This window comes from Mesoplodon bidens, assembly GCF_964165515.1.
Source record: "Mesoplodon bidens genome assembly, chromosome: 4".
Classification (NCBI taxonomy): domain Eukaryota; kingdom Metazoa; phylum Chordata; class Mammalia; order Artiodactyla; family Ziphiidae; genus Mesoplodon; species Mesoplodon bidens.
In genome coordinates, this window is record NC_138160.1 from 169,442,234 (window position 1) to 169,465,532 (window position 23,299).

Consider the following 23,299-nt stretch of genomic DNA (forward strand, 5'->3'; position numbering starts at 1 on the left):
GAAGCCAACTCTGCCTGCTGTTGGGGTGGGTTAATCTGACTGGTGTGTACTCTCTGGAAACTCACTTGTCTGCAGATATAAGCCACCTTTTGCAATACCATCATTATTAGCAATAAAGATGATGTTCTCATTTTCCATATCCCTTACACTGCGGCCTTATTTCTCAAAAGGTTCAGGATTCAGGTAAGAAAGAGGGTGTTATTTACTGAGTTTCAGAAGACCTTAATTTTTAAAAGATAATATAGACTCCTAAGCCTTTCACCAAATAAGTAGAAATTCAACACTTACTGTAAAACAGCAATGCACTGTTACTGTGAGGGATGCAAAACAAGAGTGCCTTTATGTTTTTCGGCATCACTTTAGGAAAATAAGATATTTATGTAAGATAAATAACTTTACGAAGCAGTGTGCAAAAGCTAAATTGTACTTTACAGTCAATAAATGTGATTATAATGCAGAAAGGAAAAGTTAACTTGTTATTGGATTAATTAAAAAAAAAAGTTTTCATCAAGCATTTGGGTCCTGATTAGGGCTTTTGTGGAAATACAGAATTTAGATGGGTGGAGAATAGAGGAAATTTCCACAAAGAGTGCATGGCATGATAAAGGGTTCAGAGGCAAAATAATAATAGCTACTATTTATTGAGCACCATCAATAGACCATTATTTACATATCTCATTTAAAATTCCTAACAGTCTTACAAGGATAGGTAATTATAACAATATACCCACTTTAGAGACTTTGAGCCTTACAACCTTAACTGATTTGCCCAAGGTCATGCTGCTGTTAGTGATGAATTTGAATTCAGCCAGCCTGAATCCTAGAGCCAGTCCTGCTAACCCCCAGTGTTATACCTCACAGAAAGTAGTACTAACCTGATGACTAAATGGTAAATATTGGGAACAAGTGAGGTCTAATGGTAAATCGTGTATGGATTGTATGGGATACAGGCAGAGGAGTTTCAATTTGACCTTAAACTTGACTAGGATCTATTAAATGTTCTTGATTAGAAAAGTAGCATGAGAGAATAGGGTGGTGGGAAGACTGAGTTCCAATATGGGGGAATCACAATAGGTCCTCAGACCGCAATCAATTTAGCAAAAATAATTGTATCACACAGTATTTCAATAAACTGGTCTACAGACTGACCACAATGCCAAAATGAATTGCCAGAGGAATAAATCCACAATTATGGCTAACTTTTATATTTCTATTTCTTACGTAGTAACAATGACTGACATTTGTTGAGTGCTCATGATACGCCAATGATTTTTAAGTGCTTTTCATGTATTAATTTGTTAATACTGTGATAACCCCATGAAGTATTATTATTATTACTCCCATTTTACACATGAAGAAACTGAGGCAGAGACATATTAAGCAACTTCCCCAAGGATATACTCTTATAAATGGAGGAGCTGGGATTATAAACCCAGGCGTTCTGGTTCAGAGATCTGTATTCTTACCTAGCACTCTGCTGTCTCTCATATGCTCCACTGACTCTAATTTGTACAGTTGGTGCATTTCATAACCTCTCTTAGGTATATAAAGTATCTAATTATCCTAAGCCAGCATTTCCCAATGTATGACTCACAGAATGTCAACAAGTATCACTTGAAGAAAAGGGTTTTGGACAAATATGATTGGAACACACTAGATTAAGTGCAGTTAAACAGTTTACCTTACCTCAGGACTGGTCAGAGCTTTAATCCTGCCAAACTGGGTGCCCTGTGAATTTCCACACTTTGGGAAATGCTGGTCTAAATTGATATTTTCTGTAACTTTTATTCTGAATCATCTGAGCTACTATGAAATCAGAAGACTTTAATGTTAAGGTGGTATCAACAAAAAGGCATTTCAAAAATAGTATTTAATTAATATATCTTCAAAATATCCATAACGATGAATCTTCATGTGCTCTTTATGATTTTTTGCTTATACAGGAGCTTGGCTGTTATGAGTTAAGAAATATTATACAATATCTGCAGAGCTCTACGGATTTACCAACTCCCATCAGATAGAAGAGAAATTCATGTTAGTTCATTTGGGTTGGGAAAAGAGAGAACAGGTATGTATTCATTTTATTCTCACTTTTGGTAATAATTTAACGATTGCCTTTTGCAATGAAGCTGAACCTTTCCCACAGGTGTTATTTCATTCTCTAATTCTGATCAAGTATTCACTCAGCTTTTAAACACATTTCTCCTTTTTAACCAAAAATAATTCAGCAATTGCAGTGTTTATGGCTGTTTTATAATAGCGCTGGCTATCCAGAAACCTAGCATTCTTCAATCAGTATGTCCTCCTAACTAAAATATAAGGTAATTCACAGTACTTGTCTCGCAGAACATAAACCAAGGCAAAGGAATAATTTCAGGGATGGAACAAAAGAAGACTGCAGTGGTTGATAACCATAAATAGGCCTGGTCTGGAAAGTAAATGGGTATTTTCTACTACATAAATATTATATGTATTACATATTACATATTATACACACAGAGAGACACGAAGATATAGCCAAGGCATTGCGAGCTGCTTCCTAAATACCTAATCTATATTTTTTCTTTCAAAGGTTAAATTTAGAAAATACCCCAGGAAAACCAAAAATGCAGTCACTTACCATATCATGGTCTGAAACGGGTCCGAAACTGGTAACGAAGATGTCAGTCTTCACTTCAGTTACACGCTCTGATGAAGCAGGAAATTGGGACAGTGAATGTCTATCAACAGCCCTTATTAGATCTCACCACCACAAACTCACACCCAAATGGGAAATTTATAGGCTTTGATTAGCTATTTCTAAAATTGGTCCACTGTGTAGTCCTGATAATTTACTGCTTACACATGAAATTTCACAGTGAATATCTTTCAGTGGAAAAACAGAACCTAAATATGCCACTTTGGGAGACAGATTTTATGGAGAGGTCAGATGATGCTTAATGAATTCTTTAAGAATGGACACACTTTCCTGAATGATACCAAGCCATTTCATATTATAATAAAAATATGTTAGCATATGGATATGGTTTGAGCTTAAACAGACTTATACAGCTCGTCAGATGCTCCAGGTACTTAGGCTACTCTTGGGAAGTATATAGTGTACTGTAGTGAGCTTTATTAACTGTTTAAAGACTCAAGGGTATGTTTTATAAATGATTGCTTTCTGGCACTAAATCATAAGTTAATTATCCAAATTACTCCCTGGGGAAAAAATCTGACAACCTATATAAATTTCTTCTTCAGTTTTGAGGATGAGAAGAACATATTACGGTACAGCAAAAGTTCATTTAATAGATTCCATTTCAAGCTCAATGTGATTTTATGTTATTGGTCTCTGAGGCATATATTTCAACCAATAAAGCGTATGTATTATAGTTTGGTGACAACTCAACACAAATATTTTCAAGGAAATACAGTCACTCACCAAAAAAAAAAAAAAAAAGGAAAAGAAAAAATGTTGCCTGTATAAAAGGAAACACTTTGTTAAGAGGTGAAAATGAAAAAAGATGACTCCATAATTTTCAACTTTAGCTCTGAGAAATACTTTTCCAGTATTTTAAGCAATTCAGTCCAGTATTTTAAGCAATTCATTTCATTTATCAGGACATTTGTATCTTTGATGTAGGACATTAAAAAGGTGATCCAATACATGCAATAAGAATTCTTTTGAAAATCAAAACTTTTATCCCTTAGCAATTCACTTGTAAACAGGTAATACTTTCAGTATAAATTTGGCTCAACAAATGATATAATAATTTTGAGGTGGAGATAGTCGCCTCAATAATCAATCTAATATTTTTAGGCCATTCCCCCCTCCAACAATTTGACGGGCTCCAAAATGCTTAAATGAGCCCCCTGACATAATAGTTATGTGGGGTTCACTGTTTAACGTTTCAAAATAGAGGAGGTAGTTTGAGACAAAGAGAATAGAGATGTGTTTTTAAAACTCATTTCCAACCTCAGCTTTAACATCCAACATCCTGCAGCAACTGCATCGCTTAAGAAGAGCAGCTGTCAGCAGTAAGTCTCAGCTGTATTAACCACTTGCCTCTCATACCAGTTCCCCTTCTCACCCCTTCCAGCAGTCACTTCCGCAATGTATATCTCTCTCTATTGCACACTCTCTTTCCATATATATATATTTTTTTACTAGACTGATTATTTTCTTAGTTTAAATATCTGCTATTTCTTATGACTCCATCAAGAGCTCACACTTTATTAGAATGTCAGGAATGACTTTCAATTAAAAACCATAATGAAAAGAAAATATATGCTATCTAGTCACAAAAGCTAGAATCTATCTTATTAATTGAACTCACTTTCATCTTTCTCTTTCAAGATTTCCCCTTCTAGATCAAGCAGAAAACCTCATTTTGTTCCCAAGTTTGAGTTTTGGTTCTCTCCAGATTATAAACTCTAAGATTTATGGTGAATATCTTACAGATTTGAGTGACAGTTATGGAATTAAAATTATGTCCTTTCTTTCATTTTTATTTTTATGGCAGAGATCTGTCATTAAATGCATAATCATTTGGGAAATATATACGAATCTCAGTTTGCACACCTGCAAGTGCTTGGTGGTGTGGGATGGTTCTCTTTGACTCCTTTATCACTATTATCCATTTCGGGGATGTGAGGAGGGTATAATTTCTACACTTTAAGGTAACTCCCCAAGGTAGCTAGCTTTACAAAACTTGACTTGCCAGATGTTTTAGGGGCATCCAATCTTTTCTTTTCTTTTTTTTTTAAATGCTGGAGAGGGTGTAAAGAAAAGGGAACCCTCCTACACTGTTGGTGGGAATGTGAATTGGTACAGCCACTATGGAGAACAGTACGGAGGTTCCTTAAAAAACTAAAAATAGAGCTACCATATGATCCAGCAGAGAAATCCATAATTCAAAAATATACATGCACCCCAATGTTCATAGCAGCACTATTTACAATAGCCAGGACATGGAAGCAACATAAATGTCCATCAATAGAGGAATGGATAAAGAAGATGTGGTACATATATACAATGGAATATTACTCAGCTATGAAAAGAATGAAATAATGCCATTTGTAGTAACATGGATGGACCTACAGATTGTCATACTGAGTGAAGTAAGTCAGACAGAAAAAGACAAATACCATATATCACTTATATGTGGAATCTAAAAAGTAGGGTTCAAACAAACTTATTTACAAAACAGAAATAGAGTTACAGATGTAGAAGACAAACATGGTTACCAGGGAGTAAGGTGGGGGAGGGATAAATTGGGAGATTGTGATTGACACATACACACCACAAATCTGTTTTATCTAGCATGATAAAATGCTCTGAAGAAGTGAGCTATCCACTTGCCCAATATATGGACTATTTCCCTCTGCTGATTTTAGATTGTTAGCAGATGATTCCATCTTCAACTTGGGGGGGTAAGATAATCAGAAGAGAACACTCACTTTCTATATTTTCCCTTCTAATATATTTCCCTTGTCACACATCCAAACAGTTTTCTTTGATTTGTCATCAGCTGTTAGTAAGTATGCAGTGGAGCAAGAAGTTTCCATTGCTGTAAAACTCTGCTTATTATGTATGCCTCCAAAAGATTTGTCTTGCACATTAGCATGCTAATGTTTCTAAGAAACCATGTTTTAAATAAACATGGTCAACTTCATCTACCCCTGTGTTTCCCAAACTTACTTGGGAATGCTACTCTAAAACATTACAAAAGCTTTAGGGTAAGCATGAGGCCCATATAACATATTATGTTGTTTATAAAAATTTTTTAAAGTTCATAGTATAAGTTTAGAAACTTCAGAAAAATATTTTTAAAAATTTAAATTCCCTGGAATACCACCTTCCACATAAATCCACTGTAAATATCTTTTTTTTTTGCGGTATGCGGGCCTCTCACTGTTGTGGACTCTCCCGTTGCGGAGCACATGCTCCGGATGCGCAGGCTCAGCGGCCATGGCTCACGGGGCCAGCCGCTCCACGGCATGTGGGATCTTCCCAGACCGGGGCACGAACCCATGTCCCCTGCATCGGCAGGCGGACTCTCTACCACTGCACCACCAGGGAAGCCCCACTGTTAATATCTTGATGTATTCCCTTACATATTTTCTTCTATTCAAATATACACTTAATGATTATCCTCAAACCACATTCTCACTCAGTTGAGTACAATCTCAGAGACAAGGAATAGGATCCTTTGACCAAAGTGTGTCTTTCACTCCAGGTCACCAGGGAGTCCATGAGTGGCATGTGAAGTCATTCTGCTTTAAGATAGAAAGTTTATAATCTGTAGTGCAAAGGTTCAATATAGAGGGTTGTTGTGAATCAACTTCAGCCAAACTGTAAATAGAGGCATGGTTAACTTGCTTTTTTGACAAAGAAATGGTGGTTTGTAATCAAGTGTTCTTCAGGTATACCAGGCTTAAATGGAAGATGAGCTCATACCTGTGTGCTTTGGCTGAGAGCTAGGGCAATTGCTGAGGAACCTTATTTTTTCCCAATTCTAGAAAAACTTTGTCATCCTCCCCTCAACATGAAATCCCTGTTGTAGGGGTATGTATATATATATATATATATATATATATAATATACATATATAGTTTATTATTTAAGGAACATTGAAACAATTTAAATCACGTTCTCTAATATTAGACTTTATTGACTTAGCATTAGACTCTAAAGTGTTATTAGAAATACCTATAAAGTACTCAAGGCCTTTCTATGGGTCACGTGAGGAAAAGTCAAAATATTTTTATGCTTCGATATATTCTATTTAAGAGCATACAGCATGAGTCAGAAACTTCTGATGAAGTTCATCTAGGAAGATTATATACCTAGCCAAAGTTAAACATGAATGAACCTCTTATGTAATGAGGAAATTGTATGCAAGTGGAAATCAATTAAAATAACTCAGTTGGAAGAAATGTTCAGAGAGTAGATTATTCAGCAAATAATTTTTTTCAATCATATATTTTCATCACAATAATCCTTCTCTGTCCAATGTAAAAAAATCAACAGATTCTTTCAAATTAGTATAACTGAATACACATGTTCAAGTTTTCAAAGGATAAAGATAGAATGGAATTATATAAAATGAGATTATGATGATGATGGTTGTTATTGCAGTGACTAAGAATATCTTAAGATAGTACATCAATGTAAATGAAGTTTATGATGATAAATTAATTAAAATCAGTCTTTAAACAAGCACACTCTTCAAAGATATGTTTTACATACAACATATATATATATAATTTATAAACATATATGAGCACACACACATATATGTACACAAACACACACATATATGTATACACATATATATACACACTATATTATATCCCTCTATAACAGCCAGACAGCAGTAAATCTGTTTTTACTGGGGATTTCCTACAGTGTTGATATCCTGCTGATAAGTTTTGAAGTAACAGATGTTTTGAAGTGATAATTCAAAAAGATGATTAGTGCTTGAGGCAGAAATGAGAAAAGCAGTGCAGTATAGTGAGTAATAAGCACATTGGATTAAGAGTCAAAACACTTGGATTTTAACTCTGATTTTCCTAGAGAACAAGCTGTGTGTCTTTAGGTACAATCCTTTAATGTCCCTGAGACTCTTTTATCACTTCTTTAATGAAGAAATAATACCTGCACAGTCAACTCCATTGCATTAGAGTGAGGGTCAAATAAGATTTTAATGCCAAAAACACTTTGAGATGTATTTACTGGGTACATGAATTTAGTCAACAAATGTTTACTGAGCATTTTCTATGTGCCATGAAGGCACTGTTCCAGGTAATAGTAATATCAATACATTGATGAGCAAAAGTGCAATTGCTCCTTTTCTTCTGTAGCATATCTCACAATCTTAGGTAAAACATATTTTAGGTAAATAGGTTAGAAACATAGATAGGTAGGTAGATAGATAGCTAGGAAGAATTACATATGTAGTTGTGTACGAACACATATGCACAAATTATACTAGTTAATGTCAGATCATTATAAATGTTCTGAAAGAATGTCTTTGAAGAGATGACATTTGAACTGCAACCCAAAAGGTGAGAAAAATTCAAGGATGAACAGAGACAGGGAAAGACATTTCAGGGAGAGGAAAGAATAAGGCAAAGATCTGAGGTGAGAATAGATGTGCTTGACTTAAGAAACAGAAAGTCCAGTACATCTGGAGCTTGGTGATGCTGATGATCACGGTACAAGATGACACTCTAGAGGAAAGAGGGGCCACACCTAAAGAGCTTCTTATAGAAGCAGCTGACCTTTGTTCTAATGCAATAAGAAGTTTTGGGTAATGAAGTGAAGGAATGTTACTTGCAGTTTAAGAAGACAGCTGATGTGTGAAGAGTGGATTTTAAGAGTGACTAATTTTAAAAATAATGGAAGAGGGAATAAATAGTGAAGAATTGTAGGTGGTGTTTCCTTAGGAATCCCTATTACAACAATTTATTTGATATGGCATTGGCCCTATTTTCACTGGAAATGCTCTCTATTGAGGAACTCAGAATAATATTCACTGGGCCCAGTTCCGTGTACTCATAACTTATGAAGGAGGTTTATTGCCTCCTTCAAGCTACTTTGCTTCTATTAATTCACAGAGGCAGTCACTATATGGAGAATGAATTGGCTAACATTAGTCATCATAAAAAAGTATTTCTTAAAACCCCACTTTGAAAGGGTCCAGTTTGGAAATTGAAAGTATCCTGAGCTCCCTACATAACCATCAATTTATACTCCTGGATTGGACAATGTTTCAGCTCCCTGCCAATCTGCCTGGAGCAACATTTTTGCTCCTTGTCCTTCATTTCCATTCCCTTAATTCTTTAGAATAGTTGGCAATTTTCCCCTCCCTGATAACGTAGAGCAACTTAATGTTGGTGATATTCAGCTACTAAACCTGGATATGGGGTAGAAAATCACATTTTGAGGTGTCTGACCAATACCTGGTCCTTTGTGTTCCAAGAACTCAGATGATACAAGAATCTCCCAGGGAAAAAAAGGTAAAGTTTATTACAGGAGACATTTATTTCTTCTCGACTGAGAATTTGCCTCCTTCCCTCCTTATATCATGGCATTTTCTATTGGGAGAGAGCAAAGCTGTAGAGAAGAATGTGATTGCTGTGTTGGAGGAATAGGTTTCTTTTGGTCTGTAGAAGTCTTGATCAAAATTGCCTAACCTCAGGGCTTCCCTGGTGGCGCAGTGGTTGAGAGTCCGCCTGCTGATGCAGGGGACGTGGGTTTGTGCCCCAGTCTGGGAAGAACCCACGTGCCGCGAAGCAGCTGGGCCCGTGAGCCACGGCCGCTGAGCCTGCGCGTCCGGAGCCTGTGCTCCGCAACGGGAGAGGCCACAAAAGTGAGAGGCCCGCGTACCGAAAAAAAAAAAATTGCCTAACCTGCAGTAGTTTTGAGATATCCTACTTTCTGTTCCTATTATCGAATTTTAATTGTATGAGCATAATAATATAATATCATTATATAGTATATATATATTATGGAGGGATATGGCATCCACTTAGGACTTGGTTTTAAGTTCTTCAAAATGGCCGAGTCCATGACTATTAAGGATGAGATTCTTACTTCAGAAATACTACAAACACTATTTTTCAAATAAAGAACTCAAGTTCAGGCTGCAAAAAAAAATCATATACAGAAAAAAATATATGTATATTTTTTAATATTTCACATTGGTTCTAGAATCAAGATAGGAAATGGAAACTATATAAAAAGTCCAAAAGTAACTGCACAAAATATAAACTACAGCTGTTGACTAATAATTTGGCCTGTATAACTTTAGCAAAATCTCAGTGGCTACATTTTATCTTAGGAAATGCTTGGCAAGATGATTTATATACAATAGGAAAAGATGGAAGCAGAAAGTTTCTAAATATGCTAGAACATTCCTCTGGGCATCTCAGTTGGATTCATTAGATGAGCTGGCTTCATGAGCTGACTGGATTTCTCAGCCAGTAAAGGTTAAAAGGTGTTCTCTGTTCATTTTAACAATTCCTCTTGGGTTTTTGGTAAAATTCAACTGAATTCTAGAATGTCTAGATATAGTATTTCAGTGGAAATAGATTGCATTATGCCAAAGTCTGAGCATCTGCTCCACACCTTGCATTAAAAGCACCAGATACGCCTATAGAAAATTCAAAAAGAAGAATTCCAGAGTAGAATTTCAAAAGCTGATATGAAAAGCCATTATCTGGTAAAGAAAATGTAACAACAACAATAAAAAAATTGGATAAATCTAACCTTTTTAAATTTGGGGGGGTGGTATTGTCGGTAATTTAGAATCTTTTTATTTTACTGAAGGTGAACACATTATGACACAGATATCTTGCCCTCTAAATTTTAGAAATTCTGGCTTTTTAATATAAATACAAAATGTGTGTTTTAAGTTAGGTGAACATGAATAAATGGTTGCCTCTGATCTCAACATCACACAAGATACAAAAACATAATAAAAGATCACATGAATATCAGATATCATCTTGAGATAGAACAAAGTCTAGTCACCTTAAGTTTAGAGTTGCACAAGATTTCACAAGTTAATCTGATTTTTTTTCTCCAGAACACTCTTAGTTTCCCACCTTTACTTATTTTGACCTAAAGAAACATAACCCAATATCCCAAGCTAATTCCCCAAGGAGCCCATACCACCTTGCCAGTAGCACTCATATCCAACCCAGTCTCCTTGCCTTGTTGGAGATGCTTATATCTTAAAGCTAAGATCTCTGGCAATAATCAGGCTAAATGAAGTCTAAAAGGTTTCCTACAGGCATAAAAAATCAAAAATTGGGAAAATTAAGAAGATAAGGAGTAAGTCTGCTTTGAAGCATAGATTTTTTGTTAAATAGTATGTCGTGCTAAAATACCTTGAGAGAAAAATCCCATCTACATTCCAGTCACAAATACTCAACTGATAGCTTCAATTAAGTAAAATCTAAAACAAACAACTTCCCCCAAATTCTATAACACTTATAGGAAAAAGAAGAAAATCTTAACTAAATGTGTTAAACATAGAGTAGGAATAAAGCCCATTCTCTACCTCCATTCCTACCTACCTACCTACCTATTACTTATTTACTTCTCCCCTCATCCATCTGGGTTTGTCACATGATGAGTACACATGTGTACTCTTTCAAAAGAAAGAGAGATGTAGCCTGTATATATGGTGTGGCAGAAGGGAAGGGAAAGATGTCAATGGAAGGGCATTTCTTCTTAAAAATCTGAAAACTTTCTTCAGAATGTAGTTTTGGATCTATGTTTCTGGATTGTTCTTACTCCCTCTCCCAGAGTGCAGGGAAAGCCAAAATGATGGTGGCTGAAATTTTACCCAGATAGGTGTAATTCAGGGGGAGCATCATTTAACTTTTTCGGAAGTTGGAGAAAATTCAGGCTTCTTTATTAGATTCAGAGTCAATAAAGAGAAGCCTTGAGGAAATGGATTTTCTCAGAAGGTGATTGGTTTGGTCTTGATTTAAAGCAAAAAGAGGAATCTTGATTAACCAAGGAACACCTGAGCCTACCCATCCTCCTACCACAGATGCCTTTTCCATTTTATCTAAGTTGCTCTCCTTCACCTTCTCCAGCCCTCTCACTTTTCTCTGTTCTTTCTCCTTATTTTCAGCACCCTCTTTTGCTCTCCTTTCTTCTGTAACCTTTTCTTTCTTCTCTTGCCATTTTTTTTTTCTGGATTTTATCTCCTCCCCTCCCTCAACCATTTTATTCTTCTCTAGTGACCATGCTTTAGGCAAGAGCTTTTCAAAAACATTCTTCAGGCCCTGGTTGCAAGGAAGAACCAGCCCTCCACACCTTGCTTTCAAAGAAAGAGATATTAAATGAGAATGAATCCAACAATCACTGACAGTTTCGATTTGTATTTTCTGACTACTGACTATTTCAATTCAAGTCCATTTAAAGGTTTCTTCATTAATTTTGTACTTAAAATATGAACTTGCCAACATATTTTTCTCTTTACATCCCTGAATAGAGTATATTATTAGAATTCCACACAGTCTATCCTTTTTAGTTCTTTTATCTTTTATCTCATTTAAAAAGATAAGTGTCTTCCAGGATATCTCTTTTTTTTTTTTTTTTTTTTTTTCGGTAAGCGGGCCTCTCACTGCTGTGACCTCTCCCATTGTGGAGCACAGGCTCCGGGCGCACAGGCTCAGCGGCCATGGCTCACGGGCCCAGCCGCTCCGCGGCATGTGGGATCCTCCCGGACCGGGACACGAACCCGCGTCCCCTGCATCGGCAGGCAGACTCCCAACCACTGCGCCACCAGGGAAGCCCCAGGATATCTCTCTTTATGTTGCCCTTTTCTTTCTACTTTCTCAGGATTGCTCTTGACCCTGAAAAGATAGCCTTTTAAAATAGTGTTACACTATCTGCAACTGATTCCTATCATCTGGATGAACCATGTTATATATCTGTTTTCTTAGTTATTGGATCCAGGGTGTACATCTCCAAAGAAAAATGTTACACTTTTGGATTCTGTGTGTGTTTCTGAAAAACAGGTCATGATGAATCTGCATGTACAAGAGTTTCTTACATTAGCCTCAAGTCTTAGCTTATCACATTTCTATATTTTCTCAAAACATTCAGAACAAAATATCCCTGACTTCTGCACAATGTTGTTATTTTTATAAAACCAGACTTTTATCATATTTAAGAAGAGGGTGGCCTTCTATCTCTTGCGAGAGAAGATTATCCCAGCTGTCATCATGAACCTACTAAGAGGATTTTTTACCGCCCTATAAGCTAATGATAATCTTTCAAGTATTGCCTCTACATAGTTTTCACATCTGAAAGCAAAAGGATCCTGTAAAAAAATCCATTTTTATAATGGAGAGCTACTAGAATGCATGTCATACTTAGCTTACCAGAAATCTATGGTAAAGAAATAAAATTAAATAATTTTGCAGAAATATATATATTAATTTCAATTTATAGCCTCCAAAAACCATGGCGTTAACATTTTTCTCTATTCTGTAGCTGATTATGTTTTATAAGATATCTAAAATCTGTGTTTAATATTTAAGATGTTTTCTGAAGACAGATAAACATTCTCAAAATGTACTTAAACATGTTAAGATGTTTTCTAAAGACAGATAAACATTCTCAAAATGTATTTAAATGTGTTAATGAAAAACAAAAACAAAAACAAAAACGTGTTAATGATTCTGGAGATATATGTAGTAAACACATGCTATATATGTAATAAACACATGCCATTATATCCCTTAAGACTTAAAAAGCATGACAAAAAAATGACAAAAATTTAGTTAGTATTAAAGTTTTTTCATAAATCTCAAATCCATCAGATTTAATTGCAGTATGCTCCAGGATGATACATAAAATAGAAATAGAGGAAACTATTTGGGCTACTTTTTAATTTGTTTTCATGTCTCTCATAATCTCAAAATCACTATTTCCAGAAATCATAAATATCAGAAAAATCATCTTTAGCAAAAATTAAAGCATATCCATTCTTTTTGATTTTCCTGAGCCCTTGAATCCTCTATTACTGTAGCATATTATATCCATTTCAATTAAAAAGAATATATCTTGTCTATATTTAGCCAACTACTATTTCTGTTCTTTAAATATCTATTTTTGTTATTTTGAGGGGATTAAGTAGGTAATAAAGTAGATTCCACCAAAACTGCAGCCTGAATTAATGTAGTTGTTTCTGTTAATAAATCCACCATTATCTTGAGTCTTGAAAATTAGCTTTTTGACCCATTCTTAGTCTATATTATATATCCTCAAGGTCTGTGGCTCTCCAAGACTTAGGCATGCATATGAGGAGTAGGTGAAATGCTTCCTGCTTATACTATATTTGATTAAAGAGTTAATACACACACTTATTAAAGAGTTATTACACATAATTAAATGAAAATGGGCAGTCACAGGCTTGTTATTTGTACTCCAAATAATACGACCAAACAGCTGATTATTAAAGAAGGGGTGTGTGTGTGTTTGTGTGTGTGTGTGTATGTGTAAAATTGTTTAACAAACTGAATACTATGCACAGAACTTATAGAGGATAGTCACATTCACAAGGTAAAGTATTAAATGGGATTTCCTAAACTAGAATGAAGATAAGATTTTCTAGCTGTGTTATAAAATTCTGCTGATTTTCTAAGGAGATACCACGGAGAAGGAAGAAGAATAAGTAAAGAGATCAGATGCATGCCCATTAGTACTTTAAAAGTCTTCTTTTTAAAAGTTATTATCACTGTCCTGAATTTCTTCTTTTTGTACGTTCCTCCGCCACCTGCAGTTTTTGTAATTTATTTCCAATTTTATGAACCAAGAACAATTTTTCTGAAACCACTCCAGAGGTTTAGATATACACAGACCTTATATTAATACATCACATACACATTTATGCACTCCATTTTGTGACCAATGCATTTTGTTCCTTAATATTTTTTCAAAGAACTTAGTAAAAGGAAACCAAGTGGAATGCAAACCTGGAGGAATTTGTACAGTGTGTCCTAGAACGAATGCTTGAGATTGATAGGAAAGGACACCTGGTAAGACCTTTGACATATATCTGAGTCATGTCTTCGATAAAGGAGTTTCCCTTAAACCTCTGAGACACTAATGACATTGGCAGCCTCAAAACAGACCTACGATCCATATCTGTGTCATTACACTGCCCAGAGTATTAACAGGAAGACTCTAAATTCATGATACCATGAATTCTTAACCTTCACATTCTTTGCATAACTTTGCTGTCTAGATGAAGAAGAGATGAATTTCTTAGTATTGTAATTTCATTGTAATTTAAATATTGCTATTAAATAGTTTCAACAAATGCTCTGGAGTAAGTGCAGCATAAGTTATGGTTGGGAGTCATAGATTCTATCCTTGGTTTCCTATGTGACTTTGAACAATAATTTATTTCCTTGCTTCACTTGTTTTACTCTGAGATCAATATTTTGTTTTGGCTTCATTAGTCTTTGTTTAACTAAATAAGATAGGTTGATTATCTTACTCAAGGATTATTTAAATAAGTGTGTAATGCCTTGCACTATTTACTCTTATTGTCATAAATACTGTATTATTAAGTGCTAACTTCTCCCTGAGTAGAAATTCATTAGTAAAACCAATGAACTGGTATACAAAAAAAAAAAAAATACATTTTAACTATAGAAAATTAGGGTTTAAGTTTAAATTCACAGTCAAAAAAAATGCACACTATCATCTATCTCATTCACCTTTTATCCTAGAGTTGGGGGTAATCTAACACAAAATAGTGGATCAATATGTAATATTCCAAAATCAATGTTTAGAGCAATAGATTCAGAGATATTCTACTTGAATTCAACGCAAACCTAGCTATGCCTAATGAAACAGTGATGCAGAATTTGGGCTGGAAGAGATGATATTACCCCCCTTTTTCCCTTATAAAATCAAATCATACATGGAAAAGATTGATTGTCAAGTAAATGTAACATTTATTTCATGACATTATGAGAAGTTTGAATCTGCCTTCTACTACGTATGGGTATGTGCATGGAATGACCGTGGAAAATTGAATTAATATTGAGCAATATACTAAAAATAGGATGTCATTACACTATGTGCTTCCATTCTTATTACTTTAACATGTAGAGGGAAGCAATACTTTAATAGTAAATGTTTAATATTGTTCTGTAAAATAAAAACACAATAATGCTACCCACCTCCCAATCCTGGTCTCAGGCGATTGTCATAACCATCTAGGAGTCGGTCCAAAATCCTAGTGAAGACAGTGGTGTTGTCTTTAAGTTCATCTTGTAATGAGGTTTGTCCATAGCTGAAAAAAATGTAAAGGGAGGCAATATCTAAATTATACATTTCTACTAAAACCTTTTTCCAAATAAAACCTTCTGCAATTTTCCAACTTCCTTTCTATTGAATCTTAATTTGAAAATTTCTTCTGGTAAAGTAAAAAAATGTCATAGTTTAATTCTTACCATTTTTTCATATTTGTTCTCATAGATGACATGCTCTTTATTCTAATATTTCTAACTATGGAAGGAAAATTACAGGAAATGAGTTGTGTCTTTACATTTATAATTCTCAGAGTGTATACAATGTTGTAATGAATGTTTTCTCTGGGCAAGCAAGAACATTAATGCACTTTAGTAAAAAACCTAAATCTGGGAAACTTCTTCCCAAATTAAAAAAATTTATTTCTGAGCTACCAAAATACTTAATAGCTTTGTTTTCATTTAATTTAACATGTAGCATAATCCTAAGATTTCATCTACCAACAACCGTCCCTTTATCCACTTCATATATATCTATGTTTTGTGTTTTTGATGTTCTTTCTGGTATTTAGATGAGAAAAATAGATAAAACTTGTTTCTTAGGATAATTACATGTTCACATCAGTGTGTAATTTCCATTCTTCTTAAGGTTTATGAACCAATTTTTATAATTTTGTCTATTCAAACCTCTAATTAATTGAATTTTGTCATTTCTGGTCTTAGAAGTAAAAGATACCTTGGAAAAGATATGGTCCAGTATTCTTAATTTATGGTTTTACTAAACTAATGCAGGATTAGCGTTTTAAGAAAACACAGCCATTTGTAGAGTTTGAACTAGAATCCAGCTTTCTTTAACTTTTAGTCTAAAACTTTATTTTCATTTTTCTATATCAGAGTAATTGTTCCTATTTAAGTCTTTCTATGTGAAGGTCTAGTTTTTATCCCTTACCAGTCATTACTAGTCTTTGAATTTTGACCACATAATGACTGCAGTTCACATATTATGTATTTATTGCATCAATCACATTATTATCTATGCTCCTTAAATCATATTTTATGTAATGATTAGAATGACACCTCCAAAATCCTTTGAGAGAAGAGTATTCTATCTTAGGAGGGGTCACACTTACTGATATATTTCAATGATAGCTCTGACCTTGAGCAAAAAAAAAAAAAAAAAAGAATATAGAGTGTGAACTAAAAAACGGACACAAGAATATCACTTTCATACTTTCAATTTAATATGCTTTTGGCATCTCTCTTGTGTGTTTATATTATGATCAATCTAAGAAAAATAATAACATTTGAAACCAGGGTTCACTGATTTGACAGAAGCAAGAAATATAATCAAAGTATCCATTCAAAAACAAACACTATTGTTTGGGTAATAATGTTATACTGGCAAAATGCAAAACTTTTCTGATAAAATTTTAATTTAATAAGCTATTATAACTAAAAGTTATTCATGATATGAAATATATGAAATGTACCTCTATGAAACAGTTCTCCATTCTCCTAAATTCAACATTAATACTGTGCAGATTGAGGGTTTACTCTCCTTTGGCAGAATTAAAGATCTTACTAGTTTTTGAAATCAAATTTTCAACGAGCGCTGTGTCTTTCAGGATGTCTTGCTAGCAGATGACAGCAGTGAAGCAAAAATAGTTTTCTGAATACAATTATTTATAAAAACTCATTATCACAAAGCCTACTGCCATGCATGCATCTTTCAAGGATACTGGAAGGTCATCTTGATAAAGGTAGAAAAGAAATGCTAACACACTTTGAGTTGTGACGAGAGCCTGACCAAGTAGTCTAAGGAAGAACCACTAAAATAAGAAGGGAGAAAATGATGACATGGGGTGACATGACAGAGCAAATTAGATTGTTAATATGATTCCCAAAATATGGGGTGATCTACTACCTTTACCTGCATCCTCTTTGTTTTCATAGCTTATGTCAAATTCAGGAAATGCCTTTATCCCCCTGGTTTTATTTTATAAATGTTGTACTCACCAATTGTTTGCATTGGAATACAAATGCCAAAAGAGACTTTTCCCTCCCTCCCAGAGAACCAGTTCTGCTCTGCCAATTGGAATGATAATCTTTCTTTTATGTGCTTTTCTTAATCAGGTTATGCTTCATCTTTAATTCTAATTTACTATGTAATTGTCAGACAATGACCCTAGGATAAAGATCAAGATTATTTATTTGCTATTAAACACTCATGCCAATGTAATGTTTCCTAAACTGAATATATAATTTGTAGAGAAATGTCAGTTACCGTACGTGATTTTGATTCCATACGAACCACTATAAAATAAAACATTGTGCACTAACTCCATCTACAGGTCATTACAATAGCAACACTTCATATAATTTTTCAAGAGCAGTGAAGAACATTTAACTCCTCAGATTAAGAGTATCTGGCAATAATGCATTTTCTGTTCATCTGGAGGTCATTATTTACCATACACAATAACAAACAATAAAAATAGACAACTTCTCAATTTAAAAAATCCTCCTTAGTCTGTATCTTTCCAGTCTATTCCATCTCTCTGCCTTAACTCATAAGGGTTCGCTTTTCATTACATTATGGAGAATCTTAGATTTTTGTAATATGTCTAAGACTTTCTTTGGGGCCACAGGAGTGGACTACACAAAAAAATATAAAAGCAGATAAAGGAGAATCTGAAATATTTGGTCATTTATATCTTTGCTAGTATAATATGTCTATACATTTGATGGGATCATTAGCAAATATTTTGAATATGGTTAATCATATGATTACATTTTATCTCATAACTTGTCTCCACAGTAGTTAAACTTAAATAGATAAGTTCAGTTTTATCTAACGTTCTTAAATATGTGTCTAGTATATTCTACTTCTATTGGTTACATAAATAACAGTCTCAAAACATAATGCACATGCATTTATAAAAACTTATGACTTTCAAATTACAAATATTATTCTAACCGTTCCACTTCCACATAGTTAGAAGTTACTCTATGATCTTTGCAACTGCTTAGAAATGTTCTTGTTGGAAAATCAACTCACATAGTATGCTGACATTAATTGGGGTAACTTTTTCTGTGAATTAGGAAACCACGTTTTGTTCAGTTACAACTGAGCAGTGAAAAGTTCAATTTAAGAATTAAATGTTGAATTAATACGTTCCGTAACAGAAGCGTGTTAAGCGTATTCTAACCAACATGCAAATAAGTTGATTATTTTTTCATATTGTTCTCTGTTATTAGCAGGAACTTTATCGCAGTTAAGTTTTTTGAATTCCCTTAGTCATGAATTCATCCAAGGACAATTTTCTTCCCCCTGAAAGAATAAATGAAAAGTTACAGAAATTCTCATGCATATTTAAAATAAAGGGTCCCCACCTTCTTCCAGTCAATGTGCTCAGAAGGAGGGTCCAGCCCCAAATGTAGTCAGAGAGACCCGGACTTTTCTTCATTGCGGGCTTGTGCAGCTGAAAAGTAGAACAAGTAGAGATCAATGTCTCTTGCAAGAAACATCAGGTTATAACCACTAGGGCTGACTGAGGCAGTTCAGATAAACACTTTGAAGTCAGGAAATGACCTCACTGGGATATGACACCTCATTGGAAGCAATGGAAACCTGGACCATCCATTCTCCACTTTCACTTCCATCTCTCCATTCAGAAATATCAGTGTCTAAATTTCTCCTGTAAAAGAATACAAGTTGAAATTCTCTCAGGTGACAATATTGCTCAACATAAAAGCTGTGAGTAGTTTTTTCTCTAGGTTTTATATTTACAATGTAGTTTGAATTACTCTCTTCTTGTTATCATCTGAAAATTTTGACCTTTCTTATTTGAGTTCCCACAACTGAACTGTGCACTGAAAATTTTCAGCTGGTGTCTACAACAGGGAGAGCATGTTTGGAGGCTGTGATGGGGTAGGTTAATATGCTTTGATGACTGAATTCATCTTTGGATTCTGGATGCACCTTGATTTCAGAAGCAACTGCTATTTATCTTTTTTTTTTTTAAAGAATAAAATCATAGGAAACACTCAGTTGAATGCCGAAATCATGCTTGTAATTCTCTGCCTGTGATTGCCTCGTTAAATATGCTCGCTAATGCTTCTGTGAGGCTAAAGGACACACTTTATAGTCAAGCCATGTGCTGATCTCTCACATACAAACCACACTCACATAAATGCACACAAGCATGCCCACACATGTCTTTTAAGCCCTCTCAGATTCTGCCAGGTTGCTGCTAGAAAATGTTTCATCTAAAACAGATGGAAGCTGGAGTGCTTTGCTTTGCGTGAAAAAGGGAATCTTTTTTCCCTCTTAGGTAAAGTGCAATCAATCACCCTCTGATTGTTGAATTTAGACTTGGTAGTGGGATGTTGGAGGAATGGAGGGGCATGGAAAGCTTAGAGAATTTTTAAAATTATAATCTATTTGTGTAATTACTTCTTAAAAATCAGAGCACTACCTAGTGAAAGAGCAGACATGGTAACACTATTTGAATGTGCTATAACTGATTCCAGTCATAATATGAGAAATGTTCAAGGTAAAATTTGTTAGCACTTCCCTGAATCTGTACTCCTTAGCAGGGTCAGTGATTAATGGATTGCAAGTCTTTTAAAGCATATTTTTCACTAGGCACTCTATAGTTTAATGTGGTATGCCTTTAAATACATCTTCCGCACTCTCCAGGATCATTTATATCAGTAAAAACCATTCCAAACAGGCATGTAAGCAATGAAACATAATTAAAGTGTTTAGAGTGAAATGGTCTAGACCTAGAGGTAAGAACTGTGAGCTTCATAGTTTTTCCCTAATTTAGCGACTGCTTTTGACATAGATGAGTTGAATATAACAAGAAATATTGGGTAAATATCCTTATGTTAAAATATTGCACCTAAATTGCATAATTATAATTCACCCTTTTATTAACCTTCAACATCCGTTATGAAGGAAAAACAACTTCTCGTACCCTTTTAATATCTGTTGGTCTTTATAAAAAAGGGTAATTCCCAAAGGGGTAAATGAAACAAAACAAAACCCCAAAGCAAGATACCATGGCTTTTTGTCCCCCTCTGACATTTTGAAAAGAGAAAAACAAACCTATCATGGCACTTGAGTTGTTGAGTAAGAAAGTTTCTTGCAAATGCAAAACTAATAGTTTAAAAGAAACGCTAAGCTGTCTCCTTACCCCTCTCCACCTTCAACCTCGCCCCATCAAACACACACTCTGAACACCCATATCTATGCCACCCACAGCAAATTATAACTTGAGTTTTTCGTGTTCGGAATGAGAGAGACCCCTACACCAGACGGCATAACAGCAGCGTCCACTGGAAAGGAGAAAAGAAGCATTTTTGCAGCCAGAAAGACAGAGTGCCTTCCCTACGATGGAACGTTGAGACAGATTTTCTATCCCAGCGTCTTAACTTTAGACGATGCACCCAACGCCTCTTCCCACCTCACCCCAGCTCCCTCTTGCAAACAAACAGACAAAAAAGACCAAAACAACATGTCACCACCCACCCCGCGGAATACATTAAAATCTGCCTAAGAAAGAGGGAAAGAAAAGAAGAGAGACGGAGAAGATAATAATAATAATAATAATAATGCTCCTAGATCGCTGCGGTTTTCACCCTGAAAGAAAAACATTCGTTCTTTCTACCTGCTGCGGGATCAGGCTCTTGTCCTGTTCCCTCCTTCTCTTTTTTCTATTGCATTCCTGTCACTCCAGCAAGGAAAAGGCACGTTCAAAGCTTGTGTGTGGCGGTCCGATGCCGCACTTACCTCGGGCCCCCTCCGGGCAGAGGATCGCTCAAGACCCGAGAAAAGTCTGCGAGAGAAAATCGTGGAGAGCTGGGAGCCAGCGCGAGTCCGCTTGCGAGTCCCGGCGCGCCGGCAGCGCAGGGGCGTCCTCGCTCTGCCGCTCACTCACTCGCTCTGAGCGGTCAGAGCCATCATGGACTCTGCGTGCTCCTTTGCTGAAGATTTCACACCCAAATTTGCTTCCCAGTATCCAATCTGCAGCTATACAACAAAAGATTTTTCTTTACCAAGACAGTAGTAATACGTCCCAGGGCAAACCGGATGTGAAATAGGCGGTGACTTCATGCCAGAGAGATTTTATTTTAGAAAGGAAGGTGGTACCAGCCTCTGGATCTGGAGACCAATCCGCCCATTTTTTATAGGCAGCACAATTTAACTTGCACCGCTCTGGCCCTAATCCCCTTCTCTCTAGCTGCAGACTCAAATCCTTCTACAATCTGCTGCAAGCTTTCCTTTTTTTGGGAGTAGACATGGGGGAGGGAAGAGTAGAAAGGGTTTCTAGAGATACAGGGACGATACTCAGAATCTTCTCACACTTTCAATTTATGAACCCCCTATTTTAAGGCGTGCCTATTAAAAATACAACTGATGAGTATAACTATTCCACCTTTGATCAAATATTTAACCACTGCATGCATATGAACGGACGCAAGCTATGAGACAGGGAGATGCAGGATTCCACATGTGGAAAGCGCACTCTCCTGTCGCCTGTCTCCCTCACACGCACTCCCACACACGTCTGAGTCCCTGTGTCTTGCAGAGTCACGAATGATGAGGGCTGGTAGGGAAGAGTTCTGGCCGGTGGGGAATTGGCCACCGGGTTGAGAGAGTCCTCCGCACTTTCACAGGTTGTGAGCGCTCTCCACCGGCCCTCAGTCTGCAGCTTAGAGGACAGCAAGAACGCGCTCCGGAACCGGGTTTTTCATCTTTGGAGGCAACTGTTTGTTTGTTTATGTCATGATGGAGAAAACACGGCCTCCTTTAAATATGAATTGTGCTGGGTTCCTAGGACGAGGAGTATTTAACTTTAAATAAATCGCCCAGATCATTTCTAGGTTTGAGAGTCATATCTGCATTTCCGGAATCATTCCCTTGCCTATAACTCCATCATCCTCGGGATTAGGAAAATGAGAGAGGGGGACCAGAGATGAACAGAAAGCCTCTTAGAAGTCAGGTCAAGACCCGCTTCTACTTTTTTCCTCTCTTTCCTCTTCTGTTACCCTCCCTGGTGGCTCTTCACCCACGAATAATTATACATTGAGGGAAGGAGGGTGTGTTTCTACATCAGTCTAACTAAATTTCCAAGGAATCAGGGACGACTGTAGTTCTCTCCTCAGATTTTGTGAATGGGTGTTTGTAGCAGAGAGATAGGTGCTGTGTTCCTGGGAGCGCTTACTGAAATGACCTGAGGCTCTGGGAATTGTCCCTTTAGCACTTTCCCCTGGACTAGGTAGCAGGTGCTGAAAAGAAAAGACGGGGTGCCTCTCCGTGAAGTGCTTCTGGTGAATAAGGGCTGAACTTTGGTGAGCTCCCTAGTCATTTTCCGTGGATTTCTACCAGAGGAGACATTTCAGATAGGGTCAGATCTTGGCTAAGGGAAGAAAAAAATCCAAATGGCCAGTCCATACCACTCATGCGTTTTTGATTCTACAAGTATTCGTTGACTTTGTGCTGCAATGCAGTCAG

At 36.0% G+C, this 23,299-nt stretch overlaps 1 protein-coding gene across 1 annotated transcript in view; it reads right to left on the bottom strand.

Annotated features, from left to right (window-relative positions):
• The window catches only part of GABRA1 (gamma-aminobutyric acid type A receptor subunit alpha1), a gene marked incomplete at both ends in the record, with an annotated part of 56,267 nt that extends 37,023 nt beyond the window's left edge, over positions 1-19,244 (bottom strand). Inside the window, 3 exons of the mRNA XM_081230795.1 lie at positions 2,621-2,688; positions 15,709-15,821; positions 19,171-19,244. Coding sequence (XP_081086921.1) covers positions 2,621-2,688; positions 15,709-15,821; positions 19,171-19,244 — 255 coding nt within the window. The remainder of the gene's footprint in view (positions 1-2,620; positions 2,689-15,708; positions 15,822-19,170) is intronic.
• Between the last annotated feature and the right edge of the window lie 4,055 nt (positions 19,245-23,299).